The 27,376-nt window shown below is 33.7% G+C and overlaps 1 protein-coding gene across 1 annotated transcript; it reads right to left on the bottom strand.

The window, feature by feature from the left end:
- Window positions 1-8,272: 8,272 nt before the first annotated feature.
- LOC140798174 (BTB/POZ domain-containing protein At1g67900) lies at window positions 8,273-10,786 on the bottom strand. The gene is made up of 4 exons (XM_073151939.1): window positions 10,507-10,786; window positions 10,364-10,433; window positions 9,099-10,274; window positions 8,273-9,005 (listed from the first exon to the last, which is right to left on the bottom strand). Exons 1-4 carry the CDS (start codon window positions 10,563-10,565, stop codon window positions 8,496-8,498), a joined length of 1,815 nt encoding a protein of 604 aa, XP_073008040.1. The 5' UTR covers window positions 10,566-10,786; the 3' UTR covers window positions 8,273-8,495.
- Between the last annotated feature and the right edge of the window lie 16,590 nt (window positions 10,787-27,376).

Here is a 27,376-nt window from a genome sequence, read left to right as displayed (position 1 = left end):
TAAGCTACTCACTTTCTTGCAATTGATGATCAAAATTTCATTGGTGCACCCCTAGCAGCAAAGTCACTTCTTAGTTAAAGAGGGTCGTAAGTGAGTTATTAGTTGTCCCTAAAGTCAAAGAAAGCTAGTACAAGTTGCTCTTTCCACCATCAGTGTAGTAGCAATCTAGCAGTAGACAAATAAGTGTCCCTTCAAATTATCTTAGCGTCTCTCAAGGTCAAATTACTCCTATTCACATTTTGAGTTTAGGTCCTTGGGCACACTAGGCACTTGGGTTTAAGTCAAAATTTTGATGGAGCATGACACTGAGCTAGCATATCTTTCTTGAATGGGTATTGAACAAAATTGTGAAAATATTTATAAAATAGGAAAAATTTTATTTCGCTCCCTCCTTTTTGCCTTGTTTTTATTTTGACCCCTCTTTTTTATGCCTACCTAAATCGACTCCTTTTTATATTTGCTATCTACTAAACACCCTTGCTATTAACTATCTTCACGGAGACTAACTGGTCTCCAGGTTAAACTAACCCACAATGCTCAAATTACTAGCATACCCTTGGACATTCATATCCATAGCCGTTAGTAAATCTGACCCATTTACATTTAGTAAAACCCCATCTTTTCCCAATCTCTCATCCGAAAACCCAACATTTCTCATCCAAAACCCCATTTCACCAATCTCTCTTCTAATCTCTCTTTCCCAACTCTCTTCACCAATTTCTCTTCCCTAATCTCTCTTTCTCTTCTAATCTTAAAATTTATCTAGGCATTCTTTAAGAAAAAGCTTTCTTCCCCAACTCACCAGAATGGAGATAACCTTTATCTTGCTCTAGAGAGACCAACGGTAGAGATGATCTTTTCCTAAAGATCTTCTTCCTTGCCCCCACAAAGAGACCCATGGAGACCTAGTGAGAAATTGGGGATGACCCATGATAGTAATTAGTAAATTATGAGGGGCATTTTTGGTATTTGAGAAGTTATGTCTTAAAAACTAATTAAAAATGGCATTCCGTCATGTTCCGTCGAGTTAAAACTAACCCTGAGGGCTTTTTTAAAGACATTATAAAAAGCCGGTGTTGATTTAGGTAGGCATAAAAAGGAGGGGTCGACAGAAAATAAGACAAAAACGAGGGAGCGAAATAAAATTTTCCCTATAAAATACCATAGATTTTTCTTCTATTATCATTAATATCTTACAATATTCTTTTAAGATCTTAAAATAAGATGATGTTAGTTTGCTTAATGAATAGTACCTGTGCAGATGAGTTAAAAGTTAATCCTAGTATAATTATGTAAGCCTTTTTTAAAGAAAAAAATCTCTATGTAAGTTAACATGCCTTAGGAATGCTCAAGACTTGTCGTTCTTCCCTTCTACTAAGCTCCGCTAATGAGCAGGTGTATAACAACATCCTGGTTCATGAGTTAGCTAGTGAGATCTATTATGGCAAAGCTTGTAAATTTGATAGTAATATCATTAAAGTTTTTCTTTTTAGTAAAAAGATCAATATGTGTAAGTTACATGTCTTAGGAATGCTTAACTTTTGTTGTTGTCCCCTTCTATTAAAGTTTACTACATGAGCCAGTCTAACAACATCCTGGCTCATGAGTTAGCTAGTAAGATCTACCATGACAAAGTTTGTAGAAAGTGCACAACTTAATAAGAGTTCCCCATGACATGAAAAGGAATAAAACACCAAAAGATCAATATTTTATGTTTAAGATAAATGTTGAACTCTTCGGCGGGTTACAGTTTACATAGAGTGCTAAAAAATTTAGAGTACTTTTACAGGGACCATGAGGTGCCAGCTGACCTGTCTAAAACAAAACCCTTGGCATTAACTTTAGGGAATAAGGGGTGGACTATTTGGGTCAAAAAAATTGCCCCACTAGGCTAAATACTAAGGAGTTTTTGGCCAATCTACTATCCTGAGAAAAATTATTATCATTTTATTATAGTATCATAGTTGATACTGCATATAATTGTACATCAGCAAATGCAAATGGGAGTCTAGGTAAATCATTGATAATCTAGCTTTAAAAAGAGTTGTTTTTGGTGAAAGTATTGTGGTACTACAATAACAATGGAAAAATAAAATAAAATTAGATAAAATAAATCCAAGAGTAAACTTGACATTTAGAGACAATATACTTTATACTTGAACATGTGAACGACACTCCAAAAACTTCTTAATATGAGAAGTGCATCCGAGTTTTTATTTTTCTCATTTTTTTTAAAGATATTAAAGTAAAAAAATAAAAACACAAATAATAAAAAAATAACCAAATCTTGAAATGCAAATATATACATATATATATATATATATACACATACACTCACAAAGATATACTGCTAGAGCATACAAATAATAATGCAAATTTTCCCTAGCAAAATATCTAATTAAGGGATCACCCAATAACACCACGTTGAAGGGCTGCAAAGATATCTCTCTTTTTAATCCATACGACTCTTATTTTAACTTTCAAGTCATTTTTAAGGGATAATAATTCTCTTTTACTATCCTGAACTACCACTATTTTTCACAATGATCTGTCAAACTAATTTTTAGTGCATAATAATTTTTTGAACTATTTAAAATATCTCATCGTGTTAATTTGGTAGGCGAAATTAAAGAAATAACCAAATTGCACCTCTATTTTGGTTAATAAAAAATTCTCTCTTGACCTACATGTGTATATAATAGGTAAATATGTCATAATTTTATAACATGACTATCACATAGTAACTTATGGATGAAAATATTTAATAGAATCCTAATAAAATGAGTGAAGTGATATAATTTTTATAGCTTAGAGGGTCATTGTGTACCAAATTTTTTTTTTCAGTAGGTCGTTATGAAAATTGATGTCTGTTAAGGGGCGAGAAAGAAATATCTAGTTTTATAAATTCTATTTAAAATATAGATGTAGTGGCATATAAGTAATCAAGAACAATTATCGTTCAAAGCATTAAACCTATTATAAACATGCAAGCTATTGTATCTAGGAACATAATAATTTGTGTGGTTCAAGAGTCGCAAATTACACCATTTTCTAGTATGACCTTTGATACCATATCGATGATAAGTAGGAATATATATTTAGTATTAAAATCATTCCTCGGTATGCAGAGTGCGTATCATTTTGTTCAACATTAATATTCTTAATACTAGTAATATCATTCACATGCGAAATATGTGCATCACGTAGAAATTTTACAAAATGAGGTCATTATAGTGTTTTCTTGTAGAAGGGGAAGTTGATATTTTACCTTTGTATCCTAGCCATTCCTTCTTATTTTTCTTCTTTTGAGATTCAAGGAGTTAATTCAAGTTTAAACTTGCATCAAATTTATCAAATGTAAACTTAGGTTTTTGCAACTCACTAGTATAGAAAGTTCACTTTCTCAAATAAATTTTCTCTCAAAGAAACCTCATGGAAATTAACTTCTAAGAAATTAACTTTAAAGAACAATCATTAGAATTAAAGATTGAGAGATAAAAAGTGAGTTATCCAATGTTTCTCAAAGTTTTTTTTTTCACTTGCTTCAAGTGTCCAAATCTTTTAACATATCCGTATATTGCTCCACCATCTTGGCCTTTCTTTTATCTGCCGCCACTTTGAATTTTTCTATAAGCTTCACATTTGTCTTTTTCAGTTTGTATAGATGTCTATCATGTCATGATTATTAGAATCTCTTTAACTTCTCTCTTCTAAATTTAATGCATCACAGGAACTAATAGAAAATAACAGAAAAACGGCAGAAGTAATAAAATGTCCTTAATCGAGTTCTAAATTATCATCCGTAGAAGTATTATCCCAAGATGCTTGCTTTATCATCCTTAGAAGTATTATCCTAAGAGGCTTGCACAATCTTGCCATTGTTCTTGTGATTTGAGTACTCTTGAGCTATATGTCTATAATCTTACTATTCATTCGTGACACTAAATTACTCCTCTTGAGCTATCTTCAGTCTCATCTAAGTATAGAAAGTATGCATCATATTTTTCCAAGATAAACGATCATGTTTATCTTAGAAGAAAATATTCTAATACGAATAAAAAAAACTCAAACATGATGTCCCAAACACTTTCTTATTATAATAAAAATGCAGAATATTTAAAAAGCAAATAAGCAATCTCAAATATAAGAAATACTGTGGAAAAATAAATAAAACCTGGGTAAAACTTATGGTTATAAAAGTAGATCAAACTAATAACTAAATAATAGTAGTAGTTACAAGATAGATATGCAAATTGCTCATTGATCCCCATGACTATATATGTAAGATCTTGCCTGTAAGAACTCAAGATGCATTGCTTCCCATAATTAATTTACAATTTTCTTAATTTTAAGGTTGATCATTATGTCTTCAAATACCTTATAACTTGTGTTAAAACTCTAGATAAAAATTAGACATATTACATAAATAAAAATCAGTTTGAAGCACAATTTATCAATTATATAAATACAAATAAAATTTTACGATCATGAAAATCAAATAGCAAACTATTAAAACCATAGAACTAACATAACCAACAAATAATTAGGTTAGATAACCAAATCCAACTCTAAAAAACTGTATCCTGTTCCCATTGAGTTGGCAAACCTACATGCTCTACCAGTTCATAAATATATATATATATATATATTACTAGGAAAACATAATCCCAACTTGGCCCCTTGATACGACTGGGGAACACACACCACCCTCCACTGACAAGGTTACATGGTGTTACAGACAATAACCTACTATTTTATATGAGTAGATAGATGAAAAACTTGAGGAAGTCCAGGTGGTATACTCTATTAGTGGAGTAATTAAGAGAAGGACCACTCACTGGACAAGTAAAAGTGCCACTACATGCCGTGCAACTTTTTGTTGGACTAGATGGCTTATTTGACATCCTTATACAAAATCCCACAACATTTTGCCTTGACTTAATAGGTTGGTGTTTGTTTGATCTACCAACTCAGTGTGCAGTGGAAGATGCCTTATTCTTTCCCAAGAATCCTCATGCTGATTGAGCATGCATGCGTTAGAATTAATATATATATGGGGTGGTGATCATCTGCAAGTGATATCACTCAAAGGCAGATCTGGATCTTATGTTTTGCCTGTCATGATCTGGCCCCCAGAGTTGGTGCATACCCAACCAGCAATCCATGTCTTTTTGTACAAGCTTTGTAGGTCAGGAGCTAGATGACCATTAATCTTATTTTAGTCTTAACAACATTCCAATATATATATATCTAGAGCACTGTGCTGAGCTGCATGCAATTTGGTAGAAGTAAAGTAGAGAGGATTCTCACTCAGGTTGTCTACTGAAAGGCAAGAAGCTCACATTTTTTTTAGAAGCTGCTGCTTTTATTTTATGTTTGGAAGAATTTCAATTTACACCCTACCATTTATGATTTTATGTTTTATAGCAGTTCATGCTGAATTAGCTTGACGAGGAATGAATGAACTTTTTCACACAAAATTAAAGTTGCTCAAATTTATCTAACTGGCAAAGTTTGGGCAAAAAATAAGATTAAAATGGCGCACAAACTCATAACAATTCATGCTGAATCAGCTCGATGAGGAATAAATAAATTTTATTTTTATGCAAATTAAAATTGGCTCAAAATTTATTAGAATGATCCCACACCTCTATGAATATGAATAGTAAAATTTGGGGCAAAAAATAAGGTCCAGAAATAGCACAGAAAGACGTAGTAGTTCACCGGTAGAGTTACCCATTTTTCTAAAAAATGTATGCAAATCTAAAAAAATATCAATTACATTAACAACAACTAGCAAGTATAACAAAAAAATTATATTGCAATTTACTAGTTAATTATGACAATTATCATGTGTATGATCTAAATCATAAGAAAGAAAAAGTATTAGATAACACAATAACACAATGCAAACACAATAATTTTTACATGAGAACCCTATGTCATTTTAGAAAGAAAATTAACACAAAATTCAATCATGGATTAGTTTATTACAGTAATAATATAGGTATAAGATTTACTTACAATATCTACTAATATATACTCAGAACTATATATTAATTGATGCCCTTTGACTTGGATCACCCACGTCTCAATATAAGTACTTTAATTTGTTTACGATTTTACCACTAGCACAATTTTGCAATAACAATTATAATGGAAGAGGAGCAAAGACCATCTTTTAGCTATAGGTTTGAGCACGGGTACTTTGGACAGTCAATTCAATTTTTTTTTAATTTCTAGTCATACTAGAAAATGTACCCAAATAGTTAAAATCTAAACTTATTTATCTGAGTACGATACTTCTATTGTGTCTAAATTTATCAAAAGTTTCTCTTAATTTGACTAAGTGGAGAACATAGGGTTTGGATGCCTATAGAGTTAACTTTTTTTCTTTTTTTTTTGCTTTCTACTTCAAAATGACTTAATAGAGAGACAAACAGAAGCCAGTTGAGGTAAATAAAAGCTCCTAAAAATATCTTAGATCTTATCTATGCGTTAGACATATAGAGATAAAATGGTGTACAAAGAACTACATAGTAGATACACAAACGGAGTTGAGACTAATAGAGTACATAAAAAATATTAGTGGTGCAAGATGGGCATGTGGGCACTGATCGATGGATTGCTATTTAAAAACCTATAACCGAATTGCGTATGATAGTAATGAAAAGGCAATAAGAGAAAATTCTTTCATGGTTTATTATATATATTATACTATGTTGTATAAGTGGGAATAATCTTGGTTACGAATTGATCTATATCTTAGATGATTTAGAACTTGTGGACTATATATCTTAAACTTATGGTTGTTCCTTATTTTCTCTTTTCACATTCAAGGTTTTTCCACTTTAGTGCAATTCTGATATAGGCTAATCTACTTGAGTCAATTCGAGTGTTTATTAAATGTGTGACAACATATTAAATATACACATCCGATAGCTCTAATTGCATTCCAAATGAATACATAGGGCAAATGAATTGATTAAATGTGATCAGAGTTATTGAATGTGTACAATTAATACGTTCACGCGTATCTAATAGCTCATTTGAACTGGCCCAAGCAAGGCTGGCCCATGCCGAATCCCAAACCTTTCCACTTATATTTTTGTGCCTATATTTTTTGTATTGATTTATTCGCTTTTACAGTTTGGTAATATCGGACCACCTAAGAAAAGCAAAATCGCTTCTAATAATAGGTATAATGTTATGTATACTAATTATTATCAGATCCAAAGGTTCAAAGACCCTAACATTAAAAAAATAAATAAATAAAGAGCTCAATTTAAACACTGGATTTAGGTTGTGAGCATTAAAGTGGTTAAAATGCAGGGAGTAAAATAGAAAAAAATTTCCTTTAGAAAAGTATATATATATATATATTTTCTGAAGAGGTGGTTGGAGTGGAGAGACCATATGAAGTGGAAAGAGTAGGGAAAAGTCTGGCCTTTGGGAGATGTGGGGCAGAGTTTTGCCGGTTGGCCCCCCGGGTGGGTAGCAAACATATATATTGCTAGCTATTCCCAGCAACTAAATAAAACGATCCCTTTTGCAGCACAAGTAGCAAGTTCATCTTTAAACTCCAGGGTGGAGATTTAAGATATTATACAATATTATACAAGCATGATGTAAGATGACATCTTCCACTTCTTACTTCTTTATATACATATATTTTAAATTACTTTCATTTGGGAGATCGCATGGAGATTCGAGCATATTAATCTCGTACCTTCGGTGCCTGTTGATTTTGGGTTTATAATATAAATTGATGGCTATTTTTTCCACCATAGAGAGGTTCGTCACATCAGAGAAGGATGATATATATTTACCTTTTCTTAAATCATACTCACTCCATGATTGTTAGATATGATTACCAAGGGGGAACATTTGAGTTACTCTCTCTCTCTCTCTCTCTCTCTCTCAATGTATCCTACTTTAGAAATTAGGTTAATTTTAAAAGAGAACATTTATTCAAGGAATACTAATTTTTATATTTACTTGTATTATGAAATAAGAGTATAATAATTATATATAATTCTAAATAAATAGTGTTTGTATTCTTAATGAGTGTTGAGCTTCACATGAGAGGGTTTAAATGCATATAAAAAATATAGGAAAGAATGAAAGGGTTAACATGATAAAGATGAATGACCAGAATAAATGAAGAGTAGAATTAGAAGAGATATTTGGAGTTATTCTTCAATCTGCTTGGCTTATATAAGGTCAGATTAATCATCAGAGAGGAAAACAATGCACACATATATAAGAGACCTTTTTAACAAGATATCACTGCTAGTGGTAAGCTATCTTGAGCTTTTATTCTCAATTTTCACAGCAAAAGCTTCATCCCATTTCTCTGGAAAAGCTTATAACCTACAGCATAAGAACCTGGAGGCTGTTCATGGATTAAGTAGAGGAAGAAAATTGATAGAAAATAGTAGAAAACTTACACATGACCATTGTATTTACTTAAAAGACTATGCCAAGGCAAGGTTTCAGTGCCTCTCACTGATGCTTCTATTCATAGGCCACAATTTACTAAGCATCCTCTTCGGTTTCGAAGGAATTGAGCACAAAGCTTTGAACCTCGAAGAAGTGCTCCTCATGAGGCTCTCGCGAGGTATAAAATCATCATCGATGTCTTCGTCTTCCGCAAGCTTCATCTTAAGAGTTGCAATCTTCGATTTCGAATATTTCAAGCCTGAGATGCTCCACTCGTCGTCCAAAGACGTCGCATTGCCAAAGTTGCTGAGCTTTGATGCATCCTTTTGTTCATCTCCGATCGCAGACTTAGCGATTAGCGCCTTGATACCAGTAGGCAGATCGCTCATCTGGCTACCGGACATGGCGGCACGAGCCTGCTCAAAGAATAGGACTTGAACGACCACTCGCAAAGGAAGCAGTTCATTCTGAGCTGCATGCACACAGGCTTCTACAGAGAGCTTTTTGCAGTCTAAAATACGACACAATTGCTTTCTGGCATTCTTATCCATCTCTGGATGTGCCTGGTTGTTGAACAGAAACAAGGAACACTTCAGTAAGATAAAAGGATCAAAAGATAATAATTTGAAAGACTAATGTTGTAGATTTTACATTACCCGAAAATAAGCATCGATAACTTTGTAGAGATCATCGTGATCAGGCCGAGCGAAATCTGGTATAGCTTCAGCAAGAGCAATCACCTTCTCCATAGGCAAATTCTTATCTCTTGCAATCACCTGCAGATACCCATCAACGAGTTTTGCCACTCTCAGCTTAGAACTATGCGACGAAGAGGATGATCTCCTGCTGTTCTCCTGCGCCAAGAATTCGACATTCTCTGCGGACCGTGACCTTCTCCTCTCGCTCATGAATTTTTCTCTCGGAGGACTCGTTGGAGGACTTTGTCCTTGAAGCATGAACTCCTCCAATATGTTCATAACTATGTCGACGTCGTAAATAACGTCGTCGTTACCGTATGCCAGAGATGGAATCAAGAGATCACTCAAAGTTGCTTCCTCCAATTGAACTCCAATTTTTCTAACCAATTCCATCTTTGTGGACATAGAAGCACTCAGTATGTTAGCAGCCTTGAGAAGCCTGAGAAGAAAACTACATGTCACAGAGCCTCTCTGTATTGGTATCAGACTAACTATTTTCTCCAACAACAACCTGTGCTTCAAGGTAGCCTCTGCAACCTCTTCTTCACTCTGATGGCCTTCTTCGCTTGCCATGTTTGGCAACCATTTCACTGCATAAACCTGCAATGCCTCTCCAATTGTCTTCTCTGATACAATTCCAGCAGACTTGACTGCCACCATGACTCTCCAGTACAAGTCTATCTCCAATTCAGATATGTCTTCAGCCCACCATCCTCTGTGATAGCAGTTAGCCTTCGCAGGGTGGTTTACGATCATCGCAGTGACGGCATCGATGCACCTGCCGGTCATGCCTAGCTCTTTGCATAAGGCAGCATACTGCCTAGTGCACTGCAGTGTCAGCACTGTGTCCTTCCAGCGCCGCAGGATGCAAGACTTGAAGAAGGAATCAAGCTTGCCGACGAGGTTGCTCCGATCAGCGTCGTCGGTCATCTGAAGGTATTCTGCGGCGCAGCGGGCCGGTATGAAGTTGAGGGCACTGAGGGTGATTGTAATGCCGTAGCAGAACTTTGCGCAGATCTCAAACGCCTCGGCGCCGCCCGGGAAGGCCGGAAGTTTGATGGTTGCAGCCTCAGATGTGTCAGCTGATTCATTGCAGAGTGTTTGCAAGCGCAAGCACTTGGAGAGGAGAGGAAACTGCGGTGGCAAACAGTTTAAACAAGATTGAGTACACTAGCTAGTAACTATCAAAATGGGTTATCTGATTTGATGAATATTGTTTTTACCTTGTGCAGATGATAGAGGGAGTCGTCAACTTCGATTCTGAGATCAGTTGAGACTTCTGAAGAGATTGTCCTGAATATTGAAAGTAGTTGAAGAATAAGAAGCTGGCGAAAAAATAAGTAGAGAGACTGAGCAAGGAGATCACCTTACAGACTCTGAAGTGAAGAATATGTCAGGGCGAGTTCCAAGCTTCATAAACTTCATCTTTGGATCACTTTTGCTTGTTCTTAGTCTCTGGGAATTATAACCAAGGAGCTCTCAGTTCCATACGAAAGTGGAGATATAGTCTCTCTCACCTTCTTTTTTACACACTCAATTCCTCATTCCTTGATGCAAAGCAAAGATATATGAGAAGTAATTGAGTAGGAGGAACTCATGGAAAGGAAAGAATCCAAGGAAGAGATGGAATGATGAGGTCTGGGTGGGCCATGCTTGGGGGTTAATGTGAAATTTTAATTAATATAATTGGTTGAGATCCAGGTGATATGTAAATGATGCATTAATTGAAATGCACCATGGAATGTGTATGTCAGTTTCAATCTTTTCTGAGCAAACCTAATCGGATTGGACGTATGAACTAATAGATGGAAGTGCTTCAGTGAAAGGCAAGACAAATTTGTTAAGAGATCAAGAAACCAAAACAAATCTTAGCTTCATCAATTGGGTCAATCCAAAGTGCAGAAATAACCATACTTGGAAGCAGTAATAAGGCCTAAAACTAATGATATAGATCTTCTTTGTCCTCTAACCAAACCACTGCATAATAGTAAGTAAGGGGAAGAAGGATCACAGGACTGAGTGGAGCTTCTACCATCTTTGGTGAAAAAGAAAGATTGGTTTTCTTTTCTTCTTTCTTTTACTTGAGGTTGGAAATTATTTATCTGAATGGGTTGGCTTTTAACTTGATATGGATGTCATGTCAGATGCATCGATATAAAATTTCGGTCGAAATTAGCGATTTAGTTTAGAAACAGCAGGCAATCCTTTTATGTTCAGACAAGTCAAAAACATAAAAAAGGATGATAAAAATGGAAGAAGACAAATCTTTTATGCCTAGAATGAGGTTAGAATGCCATTTTACAGCATAATTAGAGCTGAAAGAACCAAAAACTCCAAAAGAAAAACTATCTTTCCTAAGTCTCCATTACTTTTCAATTCTTCCCTTTATATTTAGCCTCATCTTCTTTATCAACTCCATCTAGAAGACAATTAAAGGGAAATGCTTTCCATTACATGGCTGGGAAAAGGATGATGTGGTCCTCTGCTGCTTCTTTTTTAAATCTAAAGATAAACCCCCCCCACCCTCTATATCCTTTATTTTAGTGCGGCCATTCATCATTGCTGCCATTTTTTCATATTATCTCTCTATCTTTCTTTCTTGTCAAAAATGATAGTAAGTGGTTTAATCAATCATAATGATATCTAATCTAAAGGTTTGAGAATCCTTTATTAGGTATTAGAGGTAAAAGGTACATGTAATTAAAAAAAAAGTGGGCTTTGAGAGAGAAACTTATGTAGATTAGCATATAATGCAGCTGTCTGCAAGCTAATGGGGACAAAAAACCCAACATCTTTCCTATGATTCAAAAATAAAAATAAGACAAATTTACAATATCATATTTTTTGACTCTATTATGTACGAACTTTAGGTTAGTTTAACTACAAAATTAATTTAAGCCTTTAAAATGTTAAAATCGTATCTAAAACACCGAATCTCATAAGATCAAAGGATCAAAAAATTATCACTGTTTAATCTCAAAATTCTTGTTAGATAAAACGAGATAAAGTAATTTAGAAAACATAAAAATATTATTTAAAATAGAAGAATTATTCTACTTTTTATTGAATTTGTGGTGTGTTTGTTAAGTTAAACTTAAATCGAGGTGTGATCTAGTACATTTTTTTTAAATGATCTTAATCATAACGTAGAGTGTTATTTATAATTTTCTCTAAAAATAATATAGTGCTGTTGAAATATTGGAATTTAGAACCCTTGCTAGAGGCCCACTATCACATCAGTGGTAATGTTAAAAAGAAACATCATTTCTATGGAAATGACTAATTTTTTATGGTTTTTTTTTTTTTGACTTTGTACTATTTGTAATTTATAACCAGAATAATTAAGATGCCATATATATATCACAGCAGAGGTAGTCTCTCCCCTTAAACAAGCCTATTTTTGGGGCCTAATTGCAGATTAGGTTTGATAAGTATATTTAATTAAGATATAAAGAGCTGCCTTTCTTGCTTATGACTTCTTCCCCTTGAATCTCAGGCTTACTTTAGAAAAAAAACAAGTAGTATTGGATGGTTTCAATTTGTAAAGTTATTGCAAATTTATCATGGTGAGCTTGCTAATGAGTGTTTGACCACCAAATTAGTCCTTCTAAATTATTATTATCTTACTATTTATTGTTGACTTAGTCAGCTTTTTATATAAATTTTTTAAACTTTTTAAAAGATTTATCAAATTTGAGAGAGAAATTTCTATATAAATTCTTTTTTTTTTAGTTTCATGAATTCTAAAATATATATAAAATATTTTTTCTCAGACTTAATAAAAATTTTAAAATATTGAAAAATTTTATATGAATTGTTGATCCAGTTGTAAATTTGTAAAAATAATAGAGGCGAACGGTAAAAAAAACTCATTATTAAATTGCCAGTAGCAAATTTGCAAAATGGTACCTGAATACTATTATTTAAAAAGAGGGCTGGAATGAATGAGACTTGACATGACCGGTAAAACTATTTTCTTCCAGAAAGCAATTGCTGTTAACAAGGCAATGGAAGAAAGCTGAAAGGCTAAGTAGTGAAGTTGACTGAGTTCGGTGAGGATAAGGAGTTATCACTTCCTACCATGGTTGACTGGATGAGGCACAGAGTCCAAAACGACTCTGGGGCTTATTTTACAAAAGCAAAGCAACTCTTTGACTAAGCAATCTGGACAATTTAGATGGGATCTTAAGAGAAAAGAATACTAATTCTGAAAATTAGTTCTACTTATGGTATTTTAGAGTATTTAAAAAAAATTAAAATTGTCTTTTTTTTTTTCTTTCTGCACTTTAAATTCTGAGTTTAGATAATTCTGTTGTTAAACTGTATATAACAAATGCTAAAGAAGTTTCAAGTGATTCAGTGTAGGTTCTTAAAAAATTAACTAGTCAAATGGTTGAAGATTAGTATGAATAAGTATTCAATTAGCATGTGTTTGATTGCAATATAACCTAGGGTTATCTAAGGGATGGGGTATTTCTATGGAATTATTGATTCCTTCTTTCAATTTTGGTCTGCATTTACTTTTGATTGGACTATTTATAGAACAATTTCAATTCTATATTTGAACACTCGCCATTATTTTGGAACTTAAAATATTTTGATAGGTTTTAGAAATGGATTTGACTTAAATAATAAAGCTTTTTATGTTTTGAATAATATATGAGTTAGGATTCAAACTCAAGATATCTGCTTTAGTATTGTAATAATTCATCAATTACTTTAAAATTTTAAATTATTAAACGAAGAATAATAATTATATATATATATATTTGCATATAATATGGTATCTTTTTATAAAATTATGGTTTACACTCTACACTTTTAGTATTTACAAACCGAGTTCTATAATTTAACGAATATGTATAGAAAATACCTTGCTATTAGATCTATTAGTTAAACTTAACCAAACCTTTATATTAAAATAACTATACTAAAAATATTATAAAAATATCTTCAAACTCATTTTAGAAATAAGGGCATTTTAGTCATTTTAGAAATAAGGATATTTTAGTCATTTTAGAAATAAAATATCTCTACTTAATAGAATATTTTTACAGTGTTAGTTTAAATCTAACCAAGGTATTTTCTACACATATTCACTAAATTATTAGGTTCGATTTGTAAAAAGTGAAAATGTAGAGTGTAATCCACAACTTTGTTAAAAAGTAAGGTGTTATATGCAAATTTCTCTATATTTTTATACTCTTAACTTAATTAAAATAGAGAGAGAACTATTGATGTGCATTTAAAAGATAAAAGAAAACTACATTAAGCGAGGGCAAGCTACTCTAGTTTACCAAGGAAAGGGTGTCAGGATTAATGCAAATCCGAGTGAAGTTGCGACGGAAGTACCCAAACAATCCAGATCTAAGCATCTCAATGTGACTAAAAAATAATTTGTCAATCTCAAACCGTCACAAATCCAAGTATTTTTGGTAATTTTTTCCTAATTTTGTAAAATTCAGAAATTCAGATTTCAAATGGAAGAAACTTCATTTTTCAAATTTTTAGATCTTTGAATTTTCAAAATATATTTTAGATTTCTAGAAATTCAGCAAATTAACAAATTTAGGAAAACAAATTTCAATATTTGAAGATTCATTGGTAAATCCTAAGGTCATAAGATAGAATCTTATGATCAAATACTAATGAAGAAGAATTTGAACATTCTGATGAAAATAAGTGTCATAGAGATTTAATGATTTGAAGGTCATATAATCAAAAGTCATAGATAATGCAAAATCTAAAATCGAAGTGAAGGAATCCGTAAAATAGGTCAATAAAACCAATCAATGTCAAATATAGAAATTCGGCATAAAAATCTATAAGACCATAAAATTCGACAAAGTTATAAGATGTATGAACAAAACACTATAACAAGTTAAACCGTCACAAATCCAAGAAAGGATATAATAATGAAATCTGCCAAAGCAATAAAATCTATCAAAATCTATTCCCACAATTGTTGTGAATCCAAATATGAAGATAGAGTTGGATTCGACTCTCGTCCGAAAAAGTTAGTATTATTGCGAATCAACAAGGTTAAGAGGTAAATTGAGATCCAACGGTTAGATGGATGCATGGTTTTAGATTTTTATAGATTCATGATGGAGGAATGAATCTATTAGAGTAGATCATGAAAGGGTAGCCGAAGTGGTGGTGGTGGTGATTAGCCTGGGGTATGAGGTATGTAAGTGGGCAATGATGATGGTGAAAGTAGTGGTAGTCAATAGAGAAGGTGATAGAGAGGAAGTAGAGCCATTCTTGTGGTGGTTAGGGAACACATGAACGCAGAAGATTGATCTTACAAATTAATGAATAAATCCAAGATAACTCTCATTAGGGGTGCACCACATGTTATATAGTGGCTCCCTAATTGGCTTGGTTGGCCTAGCTAGGCTAGCTTAGGTCTAATTGACTCAAACCAATCTTAATGCATCAAAATAAAAGAATAGGTTAAGACCTAATTGATTACAATTAGGTGCACATCGCAAGCATGTTTAGTGGCGACCTAACTTGACTCGATTGATCCAACTTAAAGAGCTTGGGTCTGACTAAGCTAGTATGCAAGTGATTGAAAAAGAAAATTATCCTAACATATGGTCTAAACAACAAAAGCAAACTAATAAATATATATCTAAAGGCTAGATGTAAAAGCCCTTGACCACACTCTTGTCGTTGCACCCAATGTAATTGGGCTTATCCACTAGGTCGGTTTGTAACATATCACTACACTACTTGCACGTATTACCATATAGTTAAGTCTTATCTTAATAGTGCTTGTTTACCCGCTCAGTCTATGGTTAGGGGGCAAAATGTGTATATTACATATATTTTAGTAGCCAAAAGTCAAGGTGCTGAGATCAAGAGGGACCATTAAACATGGTGTGTGTCGGTTTGAGTAGACATAACACAAACGAGTGTGAAAGCTAGATACTAGATGATTTAAAATTATGATTAGGAAGTAAGGATCATGGACTAGTGGTACCTGTGACACATAGGTCAGGTCCTTGAGCTATGGCTCACTTGTTCCACACATGTGGTGTGATGCTTGCGAGCCGATGGCTTGAGTGAAAAGCATCGATGTGCAATGTTGACCCTATGATGGGCTTACGGTTAAGGCCCTTAGTCTATGAGGCAATTGGCCATATTGTTCACCGAGCAAGAGGTAGGCAAAATTATTACTAGACGTTTTCCCTCCTCAATGGGTATTTATCTAATATTGTTTATTATTGTGGCTCTGTATGAGCCTAAGATAGAGGACTTGATGGTTTGTGAGGTGCGTATTATATATATATATATATATATATCATGTTTCATCTTTTTTTTATACTACTTTTAAATTGTAGAGGTGTATATTTACTAGACTTTATACTTATCATCTTTTGGTGAAAATATTTTTAAATTAGTAGATGAATTGTAGGAAGAGCAGGTGTGGATTATTTTTAATTTATTTATTCATTTTATTTTTATAAATTACATTAGATGAATTGTAGCCCCTACATGGGTATTTATATATAACGTGTATGGATATATATATTTTAAGGTTTGTTGTGACATATGGCTTTATGAGCTTATTTTGCTTGTATTGTTTGTAGAAATGTTAGACATTTCTCTTGTATATTGTGTAAAAATATTGATTATCATGTCAGACAAAAACTATGTGGATTCCACTCACATGGATTCTCCCCTACAATGACCTTAATTAATTTGAGGGTGGTCCGCTCTAATACCAACTAGAATTTTGGCGAGATAGAACTCCTAGTTTCACTAGGTTTAGAATATATAGAAAATCAAAGAAAAAGTCAAATATAATTTAAACTAGGAAAGTTGAATCCTCCTAAGACTAAAAAATCAAGTAAGAATTTAACTATAAAAATTAGACTCTAGTAGGTGAAAACCGAGTATAAGTAGAAAAAGTAAAAGCATGACTAGACACATGCATAATTATTTTAACATAGAAAATCTATCTATTTATTCAGAGGAAAAGGACCATGATTTTGTTCAAACCATATCAATCTATTTTATGTTATTTGTAGATTTGTAGATGCAATAAGTACTTACAACCTCTTAGATTATTCATGGCCAAAGTGTTTAAGCTATCTCTTTTGCCCATAGTAAGTCGCAATTAAAAACTCTATGAATAAATTGCATCTATATTTGATATGTTCTATGTCACTATGGATTGCTCCTAAAATTTTCTCGTGTTAGTGGGTTAGTGTTGATGTCAACGGTGTAGATTAGCTCCTTCGGTGCTACATATCAATCTCTGATGAGGAACATGCACTTAGAAGTATGAATATAACTCGTATGAATATAACTCTTCTCACCGTATATGTAAAATATGCTTTGTGATGGAGTATAGAGCTTCTTATCTAAGTTTAAAACTTGATCTCCTTTAAGTTTTATTTGGATTATTAAAGTTACTTAGCCTCTAACTTAGCTCTAACAATGTTCTACAAGTTGTAGTTGGTGTTTGCCTTAGTACTCGGCTTTAAATAGTTGTTCATAGTTGATAGAAATTTAAAAACTTCAAGTGAGGGATCGAATTAAAGATGAGATGGATGCCTTTGACTTGCCTCTAGCTTCTTTATATAGAGGGTAAAGAACATTTTTTATTCATATTAGAGAAATCCCAAAAGGAAAATCCAATTAGAATTTTTTCCTAAACATTTTTTGTTTGTTCTGGGAGATTGATCCGCACCAATTGATACATTATTTTTAGATTGTATAACATATTTCTAAGTATTTTGTGTCCACAAATTTTTATCATATAAAATTGTACTAACAAAATTAGCATATTGGATTAGAAGGCGATAGAATAAGGCGATACACTAAAAGTGAAAAGGGACAAGGGAGCATAGGTTGGAGAAGTGGAGAAAGGAGAGAGAATGGTAGATAAGAGAGTTAGGTTAGAGAAGATCCTAGAGATAAAGGCACGATTAATCAAAAAGATATGAGGCATAAGGGGAAAGAGCTAAACCTAATTACAAACACCTCAAGTAGAGAGGAATTAGGGCAGCATGATCTAACAACATCCTTCGAAGACAAAAGGTCAACCATAGGGGCCCCTTGGGGATAGAACGAGTCCAAAACAAGGGTCCCATTAGGAACCAAAGAGGGTGCTAAACAACCATCAACCTGAGCATCCATTTCTTTTGGCTGCTAGACAAGACTCTCAAAGAAACAAGTAGGGGAGAGGAAGAGGGAGACTACAATGGGTACAATGGACAAGATTGGAGCTCCAATAATAATGCCACCATGGTTCCCAAATATAGATTTTGAGAAGGAAGTTACATTATAAATAAATGACACAACATGCTTATCGAGGGAGGGAGTGCATAGTTGATATATCCAACCGTTTAGGTGCAACAACAATTTAAGGAGAGACCTAGCAATAGGTCGAGATGGGATGGCAGCAAGCATATAAATTGGATGCCTCGAGCGGGACATAAATGAGACACTAGGTCATGAAGAAGTCCTAGGTCTTGAGGTTGCCTACAAGACCACACATATCCTAGGTCGCAAAGCCTCAATCGAGTGCGGTAGAGGAGGCTATTGAGAAGATCTATGACAATAGTGCTCAACTTGAATCCATGGCCCGTACAAATGCATTGATTCATCCTCTCTCCTACCCACACTAGGATTCGATAACAAGATCAATACAATAGTAGTTATAGGGGCATCCTCTACTAGAGAAGTGGTGCGTCAATTCAAACACAACATAATTTATAAGAGAGCATATCCATGAGATCAATACCTTTTAGGTCGATTTGCAAACTTTATTTTAATGGGTTGGAGAGATTCATATTGATGCATAAGCGAGTGAAATAAGAAAGTGAGGCTTCCAATATTCTAGAGAGACATTGGAGAATAAACCCATATTGATGCGAAGATGAGGTCCTCCTAGGATGCTTGAATATTCAAGTGTCATTTAAATAGATTAAGGATACATCTGCGGATTATCCAGGGCTCTGATATGAAGATATGGGTCATATTTTCATTGTCAAACTTGAAGGCATAGAAGCCACTAGTGAAATCCACCAATTTCAAAGAGTCCCTAATTAGTTAGAATTTGACCACTACCTAGCAACTTACTGGAATGAGCTGGCCTAAAAAGTTGCTAGTGAAGCAGGTTGTCAATCCTGTTTATTTTGCTCGTCAAGTTCAAGGTCAAAGATGACCTGATCAAATGAAGACTACTTAATACATGCCAGTTGATCTGGAAAAATGAGATCCTAATGCTTGACCTAAAGCATAGAACAAGTAATTTGAGCCTGAGAGAGAGGAGCAAGAAGTGAGGAGTGAGGGAACAATAATGGGACATGGGTAACTCAGAGAAAAAGGAGAAGAGCAGGAGGAGCCATGTACATGTTAGTAACCATGTCTCTATTGGTGATTAACAAACAATGGGCTAATTTCTTCCTTGGAGAGGCCTAATTTAGTACTGACCACAAGCATGATTTAATAATAAGATGAGGCCTTGCTCTATCTTTTGTATTTTTGTATTTTGTTTTTTTTTGGAAAATTTGTCAAAAAAAACCCTACATTTTGCCTTTGTTATTGTTCATACTATATTATATAGATATGAATCATTCAATTTCTGCATTTTGCTTTTAAGATCTTTAAACATCATGATGTTATTTTTCTTAATAGTTGGGTACTAAAGAGATGAGTTAAATTAAGTATGGATGCAAAATACCTTTAATATCCTTGAATAAGTCTTTTTAATATTATGATAAAAATAAAAGAGGAATAAGGGCATTTTGGGTTTGTTATTTTTTTAATTTTAAAAGTAATGTAATATTTATATTCTATATGTAAACTCACTAACTACTCTTAAAAATCTAAGCTGTTAGGAAAGAGTAATTTATTTATATTTTAACATTCTCTATCACTTCAGGCTTCAGAAAAATTTGATAAGCCTAAGAAGTACGCTAACATTTTAACTAACAAATAGGCCTGACAATATTTTAACTCAGAACCTCTAGTTTAATATTATGTTATCTCACTAATTACTCCTCATTGGGGCTAAGAATAACTCATGATGTTAGAATTATAAATATTTAAGTTGTAATGCGTCAATGAAAAGCAAATCGTGTAAGGTGATAAAAATGCATTTCTCCCCCTTTTTTTTTTTTTTTTTTTTTTTTTTTGGCTTATTTGTGACCTAGAGCCCAATCAATTCTAAGAGAAATCATCACCTTTCTCTTTCACTTGGTTCTACTTTTAACACCGCCAGCACTTTGACTGTTTAAAGTCGCTCCTTGACTCACTGCCACTGGCAACAACTCGAGGAGGTAGACAACTTTGCCTACCAACTGCCTAACATACTTTCATGGAAAGTCACTCTCACGCTGTATTTTCCTTCAATTATTAACTTACGACTATCTAACTGTATACCTAACATCCTGTTGACCCCCACCCCACAAATAAATAAAAAAATACTAACGACGAGGAAAAAAAAAGTAAGGTAAAATTTTAAATAATACCCTATATTTTAGTGTTTTTATTAGTACAAAAATTTGCATATAACATTCTATTTTTTAGCACTGCATTTTTATTATTAAAAATTAAGCTTTATGATTTAGTAAATATTTACAGAAAATATTCTTTTAAGTAGAAAGATTTTATTTCTAAAATAATTAAAATATTCGTAGTATGACTTGATTGAGAATATTTTTATCATTTTTTTAGTATAGTTAACTTAATCCAGAGATTTAGTTAAGTTTAACTAACAGATGCAGAATACTTTCTACACATATTCAGTAAGTTATAGTACTTAATTTGTAAATAATAAAAATATAAGATGTAAATTATAATTTCATTAAAGTCACTGTGTTATATGCAAATTTACCTTATTATTAATATTCGGTCTGTGAGCATAAACTTTAAGGTACATCATGCATCCTAGGTTCTAGGTTCGTAATGACTCTGTAAGGTCAACTTGAAACTAGTAATAATAAACAAAGATGATAGCTTGGCCAAGCTATACTAACGTCTATTGGAGATATCCTGCCCTGGTTGATGTAAGGTTGGACTGAGTTGCTCACCGTATTCTTAGCCGTTTTAGGCCCTGAGTCAGGTTTCTAGTGAATTGGCCCTATCTATCTAGACAATAATATTGAAGCCCATCTCGGCCCATTGGCACCCTTCATGCAACGAACAGTGCATCCACAATTGTAGTCATCTTTTCATACACAGGAAGAATGTACTAATAATATTAAAAATGTGACACCAACAACTACAACCCCAAATTGTGGAGAAAATTATTTAGTAATTTTGTAGCTTGGTTTAACAGCTCAGGAGCGTTTAGTTTAGAGAAATTGTTTGGCGACGTATATAGCTTGAAGTCTAGACTAGATAGCTTACTATATTAGTTAAAAGCTTGGTGGGTCTAAGTGACTTTGTATTTAGGAATGGTTGGCTCTTTATCTAGTCCATATGTAGCTTTTAGGCTCATGAATGATAAAAAAAGATTAAAAATATGATTACTATCTAACTACTGTGTTCAGTGGAATAAGGCTAGAATATGCACTATTATTCAATTTTTAATACTAGAAGAAGAGAGCTAATACTAGTATAAGTTATTTTAAAGTTTAGTTCAATATTAGTATATGAAGCAGTAATTATATTTAATGTGACATAAAACTAATATTAAAGTTTTGAAGAATAATAAAACTGTATTAAAAATTGGTAATATTTTAAACCAAATGATAGAAATACCCTTGAATAATTATATTTAATATGACATAAAGTTGATATTAAAGTATTAAAAAATAATAAATTGTATTAGAAATTGGTGATGTTTTAAATCAAATGATAGAAATACCATTTAGTATATGTTAAAGTAGTAATATTATTTAATATTTTTAAATGATATTATTTTTTATTAGTATAAGAAGTAATAATTATATTTAACATGACATAAAGTTGATATCAAAGTCTTGAAGAATAATAAAATTATATTGAAAATTAGTGATGTTTAAATCAAATGATAGAAATACCCTTGATTTATGTTAAAATAGTAGTATTTAGTATTTTTAAATGATATTATTTTTTATTATAAATGTGAATTTAAATACTTCATATACTTGCACTATAAGAAAATAATTATGCACCATGAGGGAAAATAACTCCACACTTTATGTAAAGTAAATATGCATAAGAGAAAATAAGGAGACGCTACTAGATAATGCAGAGTTATAAGTGTAACGCCACCCTCCCCTGGTTAGTACATGCACGCCCACGCACCCACACTTGACACACTGTCGCGTAGGCAATAGGATGGGCGAGGCCTTTCACGCGAACATCATACACCTATGCTCACATAATTCATCATAAGAAAAATCATGCTATTATCCAAATAAATATGTTAATATATTAATATTTAAATCCATAACAATATAAAAAACACGATCTAATATAATGGAATACAAAAAAACATCTGTACAACTCAATTTCTAAATAAGCTCTATTAATTTCTGAATAAGCTCTATTTTCTATTAATGTCTGAATAAGCTCTATTAAAAAAACATCTGTACACCTCATATTAATATTTAAATCCATAACAATATAAAAAACACGATCTAATATAATGGAATACAAAAAAACATCTGTACAACTATTTACGTCTACCTCGTCTCAACTTTGCTCTAAAATGTATCTTCATGATATCTCAAATCGCTATTAGGGTTGGGAGGAAGGGCGGGGTATAGAATATAAAGATAAAAGGAGTAAACCATTGGGGGTAGAAAAGAAAAACAAAAGGATTAAGTCATGTACTAGATAAAATGAATTAGAAATGAGCATCATATCATGAATGAGTATAAACACATATCCTCAATAATATATAAATGTATGGTATATATTATGTCATGATTGATTAAGTATATAATTCTCGACAATGTATAAATAAATCTCCAATCATATCATCTTCATAACTTTCTCAAATATAATACATATAATGTATGCTCATTATGATCATACTATGATATCAAATGCAATCACATATGATGCATGATGACTGTTCGATATTTAGGTATATTAGATAATAATGGATATGCATTTCTTAATATCTTAGTCACCAATGTCTGCTTTGAATAATATCATCATCATACTAAACCACTATATACAATTAACATTAAGTATCCAATCTTATCATTATGCTCAAAGGTTGAAAGCATACTCTGCTATCTGCTAACGATATCTTAGTCACAATCATACCCTATCATCCACAAACGGTATATCAACATCCATCCAGACTAAACACATTTTTAGCTAATGAAAACCATGTGAAGATAATTCACCACATATGCCTTAACAAACAACATGTGTCGGAATGTCTGTTATGCATATAGAATAATGACATTGAACGTAAAGCCATAGGACCACAAATATATTCGAGCAATCAATAAACCACCAAGTGCGTCTTAAACCTCACATCTTCTTGGGTATCTTCACGCTTTCTATCAACTATCCTATTAATCAAATTTTATGTTTTCTTTCTAAATAACGTATCATATGCATTTATCCAATACTATAATATATTATGCAACTCAAGAATTTAGGTGGTAAGGAGTCAAAATAAATATTATGTCATATAGTCTCCAATCATATATTTAACATATGCATACTCATGCTAGAGATCATCTTGACATAAAGACATAATAATATAATATAACATTTTTAATCATCTCTATATATCATCAGCATATTCAAATTTATGATCAATCTAATCAAGTGAATGATAAAGTATGCTCAACTATAAAAATCTATATATAAGATTATTAATCATGCATATTGGAGGCCAAAATAGAATGCATATACATAATATGTAATATATTCTAATATGGAAAAGCTCCTTAGGAGGTAAGACTACTCATAATTTAATTAAAAGACACAAACCCACCTCGCCACTACAACGATGTCAAAGTAGGCCCCAACGACGACCTCAACGTCATCTTCCCTAGCAGCGATGAAAAACAATGCCCGAAATCCTAGTTCTTCATTGACATCATTTCACTACTTTCCTGGTATATTTCTGTTAAGAACGTATTAGGGTTCCATCTATCTTGACTTCAATTTTGGAAATTATGTATAGTAGGGCTAGGATAAGGCATAGAATTTAAATTTGGTAGTAGAATTGGGCATGTGAGTAGGCTAAATTTATGAGAAGAATGAGAGGAACACAGTAGTGGTGGTGATTTGGGCAAAGGACATAGTTTAATAGATGATAACCCCAGATAAATGTTATATGGTAAACTAAGATAAATTGTGTAGGTGTTGATAACTTGGTATAATGGAAGATAGGATAAGGGAGAAGTTGGACCGTTCCATAGGGACAAGGGTGACGATTAGTCGAGGAAGGAAGGAAGCAATGGAATCTCTAGATCAACTAGATACTCTGGCAACTTTACATAAGGCAGAGTTTGGTTTTTTGGTATTTTTTGAATGAAGCTGTTACGATCCTTCCTCGGCTATAGGCTCTGATACCAGCTTGATACGAACCCTCTTTTGGTGCTATGGCCCTGATACCAGATTGTTACGATATTGCACGGAACTTTGAGATCAGATCCCGAAATATCCTACCGTTGGATCGCTGTGAAATTTTGATATGATGTAGGCCCGGAAAAGAGCTTTCCAACGGATCTAGTTTGAGGCGAATCGGAGTTGGGGATCTCGAGATATCGTTCGTTTAGTAGACGAACGTCAGGATACTCTGTTTTTGGATTCCGTGGATGAAGGCACGAAATCCTGGGTAATGGTGGATTGTGGAGGGCCGGTGTTGATGGGGTGGCACCGGTGTAAAAGTGATGGTGGAAGGGTTATGGATGATGGAAAAGTTAAGGATAGCGATGGATAAATTGGAAGAAGGGGGAGAAGAGGGCCACTCCTAAGGGACTAGGGTGATTGGCCTGTCGAGGGAGATTAGAAGCGGCGTCGCCGGGGAGATTGAGGGAACGAGAGCGAAGAAGATGAAGGAGGCAAGGCAAACTCAATTCTCAATATTCAATAATAATTTTGGTTGCCCTACACATACTTTTATAGGCTAACCAAAACTCAATCTTATCCTAAAACACAATCTTATCCTAAAACTCAATCTTATCCTAAAACTCAATCTTATCCTAAGGTAAATCCAAACTCGAGACGACGTCGGTGAAGTCCGAATCGTATCAGAAGCTTGGATACTTTATTTTATCACTCCAAGTGTTCTTGTATTCCCTCATCTAACTCCTATCAATCAAATGGTCTCAAAATAGGTAGAAGGAAGAAGAAAAATACGATAGATTCCATTGTGCCCACCTATGGTTCATACAAAAATATTTAGAAAAAGTTAGATCTTAGAAACAATACTTACTACCTGTCTGGATAGGCAGTCTTTTATATAGAAGAATAAGATGGCTGCAAATAGAAAAAGAAAGTCAAGGCCCCAGAGAAGTGCAGCTAAGGTTTGAAACCTATTACGGACCTCTATCAAGGGTTGAAATGGGTCCTTGAGGGCAATTTGGATCTCCTTTGAGTTCTCCTTCGACTTGATCAATATTTTTTTTAAATAATGCTTTTGCCCACGCTGGCGGCTTGTCGTCAACAGTTGCTAGTTATGGAGGAGGTACCGAAGAAACTCCCATAGGAATGGAGATGAGTTCTTGGTCCTCCATGGTCGCACCTTCCTTGTTCATCTTGAATCGGGTGATAACTATTGTCCAAGAAACATCAGCTCTGATACTAATTGTTACGGACCTTTGTTAAGGCCTGAAATGAGTCCTTAAGGGTGGTTTGGATCTCTTTAGGGTTCAACTTCAACTCGGTTGAAAATTCTTTAAAAAATGCTTTTGCCCACATTGGCGACTCGTCATTAATAGTTGCTGGTGATGGAGGGGGCGCTGGACGAACCAGATTTGGACCGATCTAGATGTTAGAAAGTTATAAAATTTTAGATGGTGGTAGCCTCACAAAATAGAGTTCTAATGGCTCTAGTTTCATGTCAATTGGATATCTAGATGAAAAAATATAATTAAAATAATGGAGCAATGTTAGAATAAGATAAAATGGTAAATATTTGATGTTGCAGCGATCGTTAGAGGGTGGCGGACAGACAAAGGTAGTGGTAGACAATCGTAGGTAGGGTGGTTGTTGGAGGTGATGGTGGTTTTTGGTTGGAGGTAGAATTTGAGTTTCTAACTTAGATATACTTTTAGAAATATAAGGACAATCTAACGAATTTTATAAAAACGTAAATGTGAGGATAAGAAAATAACTAAACTTAATTAATTCTGAATGCTTGGTTGCTTGGATGAATAAAACCCAACCACTCCATATATATAGGTCAAATACAATGAGTCATACTCGGACTTAGCCTTGGAGGCTTACATGACTTAATTGAACTTATCTTAGTGACTTATATGACTATATTGAATTTGTCTTAGTGGCTTATATAACTTAAGTAGACTTGTCTTAAGGGCTTACATAAGAATGAATCAATTAAAAGACATATAAGCTCGATCCATTGAGCCCAACGTCCTCATAATACGATTCGATCTAACCCAGTTCACATCACCATGCTTCCGACCCCCTTGTCCTCAAGGTGTCTATGGTGGTTTTTGTACCTTCCGTCGCTCTCCAATTACATGTCCTCGATCTTCATGTGGATCTTGTCTGTCACGAGGAGAAGGGGTCAATGGTGGGTTTTGCTATAGGGCCCACTTGTTCGAGCCCATAGTTTGTCATAGTTGGGGTTGGCTCGAACCAAATCCTAGATGTAGATAGTTCAAACCGAGGTCTTTGCGTATGTAGTTTAGACCATGGCTTAGATGTGGATGATTCAAGGAAAGGAGTGGATTGATACACTTAGATAGGATATTTTCTTATTGCATTAGACATTTATTTTTATTAAAATAAAATTCCTATAGGTCGCGTTCGAACGTAGGAGGAGTCGCGTTCGAACGCCCTTGCGAATGCCTACATCAGGTTCGCAAATACAGAGAACGCATATTGTGCGTTCGAACGCGGTCGAGGGGGGGTTCGAACACCCGCGTTCGAACGCCTGCACCACGTTCGCACTTACAGAGAACGTGTTTTGGTGCGTTCGAACGTGATCAAGCGCATTCGAACGCTATCGATGGGAATCCTCTAGAATTAGGGTTTCATATTATTTTAAGACTTGTTGGCTAGCCTTTATATATATGTGAATGGCAGCCAAATTTATTATGCAATTGGATTATTGATTTCTTAAC

This window comes from Typha latifolia, chromosome 11 (assembly GCF_019914945.1).
Source record: "Typha latifolia isolate L0001 chromosome 11, TyphaL0001v2, whole genome shotgun sequence".
In the NCBI taxonomy this organism is placed as follows: Eukaryota; Viridiplantae; Streptophyta; class Magnoliopsida; order Poales; family Typhaceae; genus Typha; species Typha latifolia.
This window is presented reverse-complemented; position numbering and strand designations above follow the sequence as displayed.